Source organism: Berghia stephanieae, chromosome 4, assembly GCF_034508935.2.
Source record: "Berghia stephanieae isolate SIO BIC M18660-M18661 chromosome 4, UCSD_Bste_1.3, whole genome shotgun sequence".
NCBI classification, from domain to species: Eukaryota; Metazoa; Mollusca; class Gastropoda; order Nudibranchia; family Aeolidiidae; genus Berghia; species Berghia stephanieae.
This window is the reverse complement of record NC_088363.1, coordinates 22,117,792-22,129,157: the sequence shown is the minus strand read 5'-3', so window position 1 is coordinate 22,129,157 and position 11,366 is coordinate 22,117,792. Positions and strand designations below refer to the sequence as shown.

The window sequence follows — 11,366 nt, the reverse complement described above, 5'->3', positions numbered from 1 at the left end:
AGAGAGAGAGAGAGAGAGAGAGAGAGAGAGAGAGAGAGAGAGAGAGATTCGTATTTATTTAGATGCCACTAATATTTAATGTATGTGGGTAAAAATAACAAAATACTTGAGTTATAAAGAAATTACAATAAGGCAACATCTCGTTCTTATAAAAAATGACAACGTGAAATCCCGAAGTGCCATTGAAATCAGATCTTCCGTGACATAACGATACAGGGGTTGTGATTTACTTCTTTTGTTAGTTTGACACCCACCACTTGGACTTGGCATCTTTTTGATATTGGGTTGACACACAAAGGCAACTTGAACTTTCTTTTCTCCTGGACTCCTTTTCAGCAATAAGGTTCCATAAAGCCGTAGTTTGCCCCGGTTTCTGTAACTTTAAACGGATCGTGACGATTTCTTGTTACCTTTGTGTACTTACTCCGTGCATGTCGCTTGTCATCTATGGATTAATCTACAGCAAAGTACTTTCCGACTGATCTAATAGATCCGGCCATTCTATCACCACTGAGTGGACAGATAGGTTAAAAATGTATTTAACTATGATTTGTTTGTCGTGATATATTGATGTACACGAATATTTACGACTATTTAAGGAGGGAGAATAATGGGTATCAAACGAATAAAAGAAGTAAAACACAAAAGGTGAGAATACTAATATAATATTTATGTAATTTATTTATCTACATATTTATCTATTAAAAAAAAAAAGGCGAGGTGGTTTTTGGGCCACTAAACATCTCTGACATGAGCAATGAATTTTTCTACTGACGAGACCTCAGAGTAACCAACGATGGTGTGTAACTCACGTGAACTTCATGTTTTGAATGAATTTGTTCGACAAAATATTATGTGACTGTTCCCTGTTTTGATTGGACTGTAATTGAACATTTGCAGTGATGGGCCGGTGGGGCCTTTTGCAAATACAAGCCACTGAATCTGAAGAATACTGTCCGCTTTGCGGACGCCGAGAAATAGTCTCAAGTTACATAATTTGTGAGCGGGGTGTAATCTTTAATCGCTTTGCCACTGTGCAATATTAGAGACAATAAACCAAAATGACGAGGCATACAAACTCCAAGGGGTTTGTTCAATTAATAAGATATGAATGATTAAGGAATAATGGATTTGTTCTTATAAATAGATAACCAACTACACTGCGGACAAGCATTTTAAATCAAATATTAACAAAAACGTATCAGTATCAGTTCTGCAAAATTGCCCGAAGTACAGGACTAAAACGCCTCTAAATAAAATGTGTAAACATCAAGGACAATATAAAGCAAATTGATTGAAAGCAACTGCGATTATCTTCGACAACGCGTTATAAATTCAAGAGAATTTTTTTTTCTACACCACGGACGAAGGCATTGCAAGCTGTCCCCATGGAAACGGCGTCATTTTGATGTTATAAAATTACACCAAAGTCTCATTATTTTTGTCGCGAACTCTATAGCCAACGTGTGCATATTATCCAGATCTGACATCCGAACCCACTTATTGGTCTATTTTAATGTTGCTGTAACGGACAATATTTTGCGTTATTGTTTGAGATTTCCATTACAACAATGTGCCCATAATTAATTGGATTATCAGACCTGCATATATATATATATATATATATATATATATATATATATATATATATATATATATATATATATATATATTATATATAAGTGCACGTCGGTATGACCACCCTGTGATGACCACAGTATGTTGCAATTTAATATGGATTCACTTCATTCGTTTGAATCTGGAGTTTTATTAATTCTCGATCTCCTTTCTATCATAAGCAAAAAAGAGCTCTTATTTCTAAAGGTTCTATAACTCTTACTACAAGACTACAAACAAACCAAGCTTACATTTCGTCTCTCACTGTGATTGATTTAATCTGACAAAAGACTGACAAGGTTTCCATCTGACTATATCATTGTGTTGATGAGTCGATTAACGACAGAATGTAAGCTAGGAAACCCTGGGTCAGTCGTTATATGGTAGGTTCCAATTACGTAAAATAAAAAAGTGAAAGTATTAAATAAATTTCAGTGATTGTGAGTGAGAGTGGCTGTCAGTCACTGTCATGTTTTATTATATAAAATCTTTAATTCATATCACATACAGATGTGTCTGTTTATCAATCACCAATAATGAAATGACTGTGAATAATCACAGTCTGACCACTAATTATACTTCATACACAGATGCTTGGCAGATTCATTTTATAAATTGATGCAAAATATGCCAAACTGAACTGGTCCTGGAAAAAAGCAAAATTCAAATACAATCTGAACCTCTATTCACAGTAGCACTGCTAATGCTAATAATGATTTCCTCTATTTGCACTAGTATTGCGAATAGTAGATATTGTCATATTCGTTATTCGCAGTAGTAGTACTGCAAAGAGGAGATATCATTCAATTCAGTTATTTGCATGCAGTATTTATTACTGCAAATGCAGGTTCGTACTGTATTTGCTGTAGTAGTCTATGAGCCTAGAGCTTTATTTTATAGAGAATTGGGCGCAAAATATAAATAAACTACGTTACTATTATTATTATTATTATTATTATGCATGACGATGTTGATGTGTAGTGATGGTGGTGATGATGTAGTAGCAGGGTTAGTGATGATGACTATAAGGATAATGGTGATGATGTAATGGTGGTGGCGGTTGCTGTAGTTTTGATAACGATGTGGTAGCTGTGGTATTGGTATTAATGATGATGAAATGGTGGTTGTGGTTGTAGTAGTGGCGGTGGTAGCAATGATGACGAGGAGGAGGATTATGATATAAAGTTGGTGGTGGTTGCTATAGTTTTGATAACGATGTGGAGGTTGCTGTGGGAGTAGTAAAAATGTTGATGTGATGGTGGCTGTAGTAGTAGAGGTAGTTTATTGATGGTAACTTCTATTATTTGCAGGAGCACTGAGATATATGAGTCATGAGCAATGGCAAGAGTGTGTGTGTGTGTGTGTGTGTGTGTGTGTGTGTGAGGGAGAGAGAGAGGGAGAGAGAGAGAGATTCCTGGAACTTTATAAAATATATTTAACTAACTGTAAATAATACAATGAATGGGGACGGAACTATTCTCATTAAAATAATCTGACAGATAAGTTGATAGATTTGAAGATATGAACAAATGATCAAGTCAGACAGGAAAATTTTCATGAATTGGATTGGGTCAACAAAAACAAGACAAAACACGATATTGTCAAGTTTCAGACTTGAGGGAAAAGTTGAAAGCCTTTTATCACCAGTGTTTAAATACAGATCGGTCTATGAATATTTACAGTTTTCAATGTTTTATGTATAAGTATAAAGAAACTCAGTGTGTATAAAATGCAATTCATTTCATCCATTAGTTACTAGAGAGTGGTTTTTTAGTGTGTATTTGGAAGAGAAGGTGTTGGAGTAGAATGGGGGATACCCACTGTTGTTATCAATTTGGCAGTAAACAATGCTTTGTGATTGTGTTCTGAGATTTATCTGTTTAAATGGCAGTGTGATATTTGGGGGTTATTGTCATTGGTACTTGGAGTAAAATTGATTTTTTTTTTTTAAATAGCGAACACAAGATCTCTTTAAGTCTCCACTTCTTAACAGCTTGTGTCAGCTTCTAGAGAGATTGGCTTGACGTGACAAGAGCTAAAGTACTCCAAAGTTTGTAGGACAACTGAAATCTCTACCGCCCTAGCAAATCGGGAAACCCAGCAAATTGGACCGAATTTGACAACAATGGACATTTCCTGATTAGAAAGGTCCCAGTGTATTATTATTAGTATTATTATTATTATTAGTATTATTATTATTATTATTAGTATTAGTATTATTATCATTATTTATTTTTATTGTCCCTTTATTTCATTAGTTGCTTTGATATGATAAAATGTTTCTCTTTACTTTACTCCTTCAGCTAACAAGGTACTACTACATATCCCATGTGAATCTGAATGAGTCATTATTTCTGTTTGGTCATGGACAAATGACAACATGTTGTTCGACAGAAGACACTCCCTGGAGAGGCGGCTGAACCGACTGGCACCAATTGTGTTTATTGGTGGCCTGTTTCTGACTCTTAGTATACTTTGCTTCATATCAATGTGTAATATGCCATGTGAGGATCGGACTTATGCTGTCGATCATGAAATACTTAGAAAAGCAAGAAACAAAGCCTTTTGGAATGATCATTTCTTGGCCCCAAACAGAGAATTGAAAGTCAAGCTAGTTGTGCTAATTATCACAGGTCCTGGCAATCTGCATGAGAGAGATGCTATTCGAGGTACATGGATGAGTGGAGTAAATCATGAGGAAGTCTTGTTTCGATTCGTTATTGGTACCAGTTCTCTCTCTATGGATATGAAAAGTGCCATTGGGCGGGAAAATTTAGTCCACAAAGATTTATTGTTGTTGGAAAATGTCAATGATTCATACCAAGGTTTGACGAATAAAGTTTTACAGTCATTTATTTGGTTGGACAAAACAATAGATTATCAATATGTTTTAAAAGTTGACGATGATTCTTATGTTAGAGTTTCAAATGTGTTATCAGAGCTCCAGCATAAACCAAAGGAAAAACTGTATTGGGGTTTCTTTGATGGCAGGGCTAATGTGAAAACAACAGGAAAATGGAAAGAGCCCGATTGGGTGCTGTGTGATAAATATTTACCTTATGCCCGAGGTGGGGGTTATGTTTTGTCTTATGACTTGATTCATTTTATAGCAAGCAATCATGAGTTGCTGCAACAATTTAATAGTGAGGATGTGTCTGTTGGAACATGGCTGGCACCTCTCAAAATATTTCGTCATCATGATCAGAATTTTGATACAGAGTACATATCACGTGGATGTAGTAATACGTATTTAATCACACATAAACAACCAGTGGTGAAACTTAGAGAGCTTTATAACAATCTTCAGAAAACTGGACATTTGTGTAATAAAGAATTTGTTGTGAGAGAGTCGTATGAGTATAATTGGAATTTCCCGCCTTCTAAATGTTGTCAGCGACCTGAAAAACCAAAAAATAAAATTGATAGCAACAATAAAATTAATATTAAATTCAAAGGAAACCAAAGATAGTATTAATTCAGTTTTGACAATGGCTTTGAACATCATGTGACCCTAACATTGTATCAGTAAAGTACATTAGAAAAGTTTTTCTCCAGGTTTTAATTAATAGTAAACATGATTTTGAAAAGTATTTTAGGTCTAGTTATGAAGGACTCTGTCAACATCCGTTGAGTCAGTATTGATTAAAGTTGATCTTATTAGTAATTTTTGTGCCATGTCATTACAATGTATAAACTCTTTAATTCAAGAGTATCATTTACTCATAATTTGCTTTCGTTGCCCAAAGGCATTAACTTAACATGAGTATAATAAATTTTGTAAAAAAAATTACCATGGTAGCCAATGTCACAATGTCAAGCTTAATCAAACCTCAGTGCCTCATTCCCACCGGAAAGCATCACCCCCCCCCCCCCCCCCCTACAAAAAATAATTAAATTAATGATATATAATCATATAGTTTAAACAGTTTAAATGGCTTAAAGTTTTCTTTAATGGATTTGTTTTCCCTTTTATTAATATTATTGGTATTAGTTTGTATCTTTTCCCCTAACGAGGTTTACGAGTACAAATTTAGGTTTATAAAATGTTGGTATGTCGCTGTAGCAGACCTACCATTTATTTGTATAGACTTTTGGAGCCAAATTCTTTTTTTTTTTCCTTATTATTTAATTCTTACATATTCAGGTTTTTAATTAGAAAATTTAAAGAATCACTTGTGGAAATATTTAATTTAATTTTTTATATTTTTTTTATTATTGTTTTTGTTTGGGAGGGGGGGGGGGGGAGAGAGAGAGAGAGAGAGAGAGAGAGAGAGAGAGAGAGAGGGAGATGGAGGGATCAGTTTTAAAAAGCTGTATAACCGGAAAAAAAGCTAAACAAATAACAATTATGGGTGAAATACCTGTTATTATTGTATTGAAAACATTTAAGGGGGATATATATGGTGATAGAATTAAGTTGCTTTATGTCATCATCCGAGTTAAGAAAATATAGGTAAACATAATTTGTTCGTTCGCTATATTACTTTATTGTAATTTGTAGAAAAGCTGACCATACTCCTCCTCTTCCTACTACTACTACTACTACTACTACTACTACTACTACTACTACCACTACTATTATTACTACTACTACCATACTACTACTACTACTACTACTACTACTACTACTACACATCATCATGACAATGATGGTGATAAAAACAATAATAATAATAATAATAATAATACTGTAATTGTAGCATAAGTTCATGTGCATTAAAATAAAAATATTATGTATTTGGTTGTGGATTGCGAAAGTTTTCAGTGGTTATCAACTTTTTTGCCAGTTGAGATCCCCAATATTATAGTACCGCTATTTGTGTAAAAGGTTTTTAATTTTATTACTTAATTTGTAACCATATAAGTGTAGGCCCTATCCATTTTGTGGAGATCCTGTGACTGTGTTAGTATGGAACTTTTTTTTAATGGTTTCATACTTTATTGCTCTTGGATCTACCTCTCATCAGTATTGAGCTACCCTTTGCCTTACATTTTCTTTGCTGCATGATAGCTTGATCTAAATTTTTTTGACTATTATATTATCTTTCTTTTAACTGATGCTGAAATGACCTAAACGTTTTGTAAGCGCTATAAAACCTCTAAAAGTAAACAAACAACTTCTGTTAAATTTGAATAACTTTTCCTTGGCCTCTTACATTCCATTCAGACTGTGACTTTCTACTCATGCATAACATTTATACCTTTCTTGTTTGTGATATAAAGCAGGTTAATCAGAACTGGTAAACATTTACAGTACTGTACAAGAGTCTGTTTCATAATTTATACCCTGCCTGTTGTATGGCTTTAATGTTTTACAGGTGTACATATACCTGTGACCAAACAAAAATAACTTTTCACATATACAGTAAAATTACTTTCAACCAAAAGAAGCTAAACCGAAAAATACCTTAAACTGCAAAGAATTTAATAAATTGTACTAGTTTCTTCATTATCTTTGTACTAATTCTTACGATGAACCGAAATACTTCTAAGGACTTTCTTTAAACCGAAACAACTTAGAGCACCTTCCCCTTTTCTCTCTCTATTTTTCTTCCAAAATTCGGGAAGGTGGCCCCACATAATAATGCCCGGCGATATTAAAACAAAGAGCGTAAGTATAAGATGAGGGTGAGGGGTGGGGGGTAGGCAAACACTTCAATCACTGCACTTGGGTTTGGCCAGCACCACGATCGCAGACTGGAAAAGGAAGACAACGGGTGACTGGCAGGCAAAAAATGAGGAAAGAGGGGGAGTTGGGGTGTAGAATCACGCAAGCGAGATGTTCTCGCTCGTGTGATGATGCTTTGGAACTGACTGGATTTTCAACACGACAATAAGGAGGGGGGGTGGTAGACAACTTACCATTGACATGCCATTTCATTTCCACTTTGATTGAATGTGTGTGTGAGAGGGGGGGGGGGGGGGGTTCTATGTAATTAGGCCTTTGAACCTAATGGCTTTTCAACAAAAGAGAGATGTGTAGTAAACAACTTAGCATTGACACGCCTTTTCATTTCCATTTCACTTCACCTCTGAGTAGCTGCGCATCATTCATTATCAATTATCACACAAGAACTTTCGCTCTTATTTTAGCTTTACATTTTACTAAAAGAAAGCACTGTGCTTACACGTTGGAGTTTAAAATCAAAATACTATGTGAAGTCGATGAAAAAAAGTTGATCAAGACGGAGATATGTAAAAAAACGGCATCCCGAACTCAACTCTTTCAACAATTTTGAATTGAAAACGAAAACCCCCAAAAATATTTTTAAAACACACCAAAAAAAAATAATTTTTTAATGGTTACGAAGACGGCATTTATTCAACAACTACATTTAAGGGGAAACCCATGATACGATTAAATGAGCAAATTTCTTAAATAGTTACTACACTTGAAAAACATCGCAAAACGGGAACTTGCTTTAAACCAAAATGTCTTTAAACCGAAATGGTTTAGAAGGTCCCCAAAATTTCGGTTTAAAGTAATTCTACTGTATACACAAGTTAAGGGATTTTTTTTTTTTGCGTGATATTAAAACTTTTAAAGATCATAATTCCAACTTTATGTACGTTATATTGTATTTTTCCAGTAAGAATGAAATTAAATTATTTAAAAAATCAAAACACATAGAATATGGGCTAATATATATCCAAGAAAACAATGAAAATACAATAACACATGACTGTAACATGATGAAAACAACCCCCTTAAGTTCAAATAGTAGGCTCCTCTTTCATAAAACTTATTTTCACTGGTTTCTCTTGCTTTGTCAATGGTTTTCTCTGCCCTTTTCTTCTTTGGAGTTGTTTTATTATCCTTGTCCGCAGACTTGACCCAGCGTAGATCCAAATATTGAAATGCACTTTTAAAAATTCACCGACACCTAGTCCTAAACATCAATCCTTCCCATCTCACCTTCATTGAATCATTAGTGGCATCACTAACAGCAATTTCTAACAAATACTGATTTTGGACATCTATCCCAAACTAAGTGATTGTAACTTTCATTCGCATTCTGCGTTCTGCCATGCAAGCATTTGGTCAACAAAACTTCATCCGATAAATCCTCAACAGCACTTTTGATCTCCTCCATCACAAAACTGTGCAACCTATTCTTAACCGATCCATTACACCAATTAAAGCCACCACATTTACCATGCTCTCCATCCCAATGATCTCCACCAGCTTCCTTTTCACACAAATTAAGCATGGATCGCGGGTGGTTGGATGGGAGCATCACCCTTGAATCATATACCTATGATGTTCGCATGGGTGTACGATCCAATAGTGATGTCGTTACTTCTTCTCTTTACTAGCCTATCCTGCTTCTTTGGTTTGTGATTGTATTTTTGACAGGGGATATTTTTTTTTCTGTAAATCTTCTGCCTGTTTTTTCTTGGTTATTTATAATTTAGCTTATGATATCTTTAGGTTATGATTTTGATTTACATTTGTACTATTTTTGTTAGATTGCTTGTTTTTTTGTTTCAGCGGTCTTTCATATAACCTCAATTGTGTTGGAAGAGACCTAAAGCAACAAACAAACAAACAAAAGCATGGATCGCGGTCTATTATAAATGGATGCTAAACAACGTGAATAATATTTTAGTCCTTGTTCAATGGGATCAGCAACACTCAAATCTCAAGCAATTTAACACAATTCAGTGCAGTTATGACTATGACATGTTTACATTGTTTTAATTTGACATAGGCTTGATTTATTGTATTCTTTATCACATATAAAACACAACCAGTGGCCCATTTCTGTGTGTTTTCTCTCAACTTTTGGACTAATAAAAGTATCCATCATGTCTTGGCTAGACATTTGTCAATTTGTCTTTTATTTGCACATTTCTGCTTTGCCTTTTCAAGTTTAGTGTTATTGAAAAGTAACTTGCATAAATTATGACATTTTGCTGTATTAGCTCCCAAAGTTTCTTATCAATACCACATCCATCATCCAGCCTTTGAATATTCAAAGGTGAAGGAAGCGCTTTAAGTAACCAGACTTCTCTTCATTTTTTGGCATTGACAAAGGTTCTTCTGCTTTCTTCTGGCACAAGCAATAGATTGACCATTCTGTTGCATTGTTTGATGTTGAACCTGCCATGTTTAATTTTTTACTTGAAATTGAAATGCTGGATTCAGTTCAAGTATTTCAACAACAAAAAAATAAAACAATTAAGGTGTATGAAAATAAACTGGTAACGCGTTATTAATTCGAAAGCCAACTACACGTTGTTCATACTCTCTTATTTCTCATCACCAAATTTGCTTAATTCGTTTAAATTTTACAATATGTAATACAATGGTATTTGGCATGGACATTTATTATTTGAAAAGTATTGAATTGTGCCTCTGTATACACTCCAGGACTCCTTGAAATCCTCGGGATAAGCAAAAATGTTTCAGGAAACTGTACATTGCCATAACGTTTGATGGAGAGGGGGAGGGGCAGTGTGGCTCAGCAGTATGGTTTTTGATTCTTACCCAAAAGATACCTAGTTCAGATATCCACTTAGGATTTGGTTTGACAAATTTAATCGAAGTGTGTTACTATCATGTATACTTTTTCAGTTTTATCATCCATAAATTTACTCGTTAAAAACATTCCGCTGCCCAGGAGTATATCCTTTGAATTCAAGGTCAACTTCAGTATGTCTTATCTCATCCGTCTGTGAAAAAAAAAGCATGAATTGACCTAATGCTAATCCCAATTTATATATCTTCAGATATAAAAGCATAATACTTTTGTTTTCATTGGCGTCCTTTCTTTTTTAAGACTTAATTTCATTTTTCATTACCTTTGCTTGTTTATAACTATAACATGTTGTGTATATAGCAAGGCTCTTCTTCACAGTGTCATAGGTTGTGATTGATTAATTTAAAAGAAAAATAATTGCAAGTGATTTTTGCATAATTGTTTGTTTTGTCTATGAATCTAGTTTTAAAACTCATGCTATTCCATAACCGAGGGGCCCTGATACAGAAAGATTTACTATTAAATTTGTTTGAAAATTTTCTTACGTTATGCAATAAAAAGTCAGCAGATATCAAAGTAAAGCTCACACTGGTTTATAGAAGTTAGGTCTTGGATGTAATGAAGGGAAATTTAGTTCATGGATTTAGATGCATAACTCGACTGTTAAAATCAATTCGAAAATTTACTGGCTGCCAGTGGAGGGATTTTAGAATTGGCGTTATGTTTTTTTTAAAATTTAGTGAGGGATGTTATTCTGGCTGTTTTATTTTGAACTTTTTGTAATTTGTTTATATTTATAGGGTATTCAGGGCAGCCGTCAAGAAGGGCATTGCAATAATAGTCAATTCTACTAAAAATCAAAGAAGACATTAGCATGCTATTTATATCTTTATCGATAACGTGTCTTACTTCCCTATATTTTTTAAATGAAAGTTGCAAGATTTGATTACAATGGAAACATGGTCATTCATGGACAAATTGTTATCCAATAAAACACCAAGGTTACGAACATGGATTGATGAAATGTTGACATTTGTACCAGCAATATCAATAGATTTCGATAATATTTGTGGTGTACCATTCTTTCTTCCAAACTTAATAATTTCTGTCTTATCTTCATTTAGTTTTAATTTGTTAGCAGTCCGTCATCCAAAATTTGATCTTTTTTATGCATGTCTCAATCCTTTCGAATACTTTTATTTTCACTTTTTAATGTGACAGGACAATACAGTTGGGTGTCAAGTGTCATCTGCGTATAGTATAAAT

At 34.1% G+C, this 11,366-nt stretch overlaps 1 protein-coding gene across 2 annotated transcripts in view; it reads left to right on the top strand.

Annotated features, from left to right (window-relative positions):
• The window catches only part of LOC144970237 (beta-1,3-galactosyltransferase 6-like), a 19,853-nt gene extending 10,415 nt beyond the window's left edge, over nt 1-9,438 (top strand). The window contains exons 1-2 of one of the 2 annotated variants that reach the window (XM_078909672.1): nt 1,838-2,000; nt 3,921-9,438. In XM_078909672.1, the coding sequence (XP_078765798.1) occupies nt 3,998-5,086 (1,089 nt within the window). In that variant the 5' untranslated portion in view covers nt 1,838-2,000; nt 3,921-3,997 and the 3' untranslated portion in view covers nt 5,087-9,438. Of the gene's footprint in view, nt 1-1,837; nt 2,001-3,920 lie in introns of those variants that run through there. The other variant, XM_078909673.1, reaches the window with a different exon arrangement.
• The last annotated feature ends 1,928 nt before the right edge of the window (nt 9,439-11,366 follow it).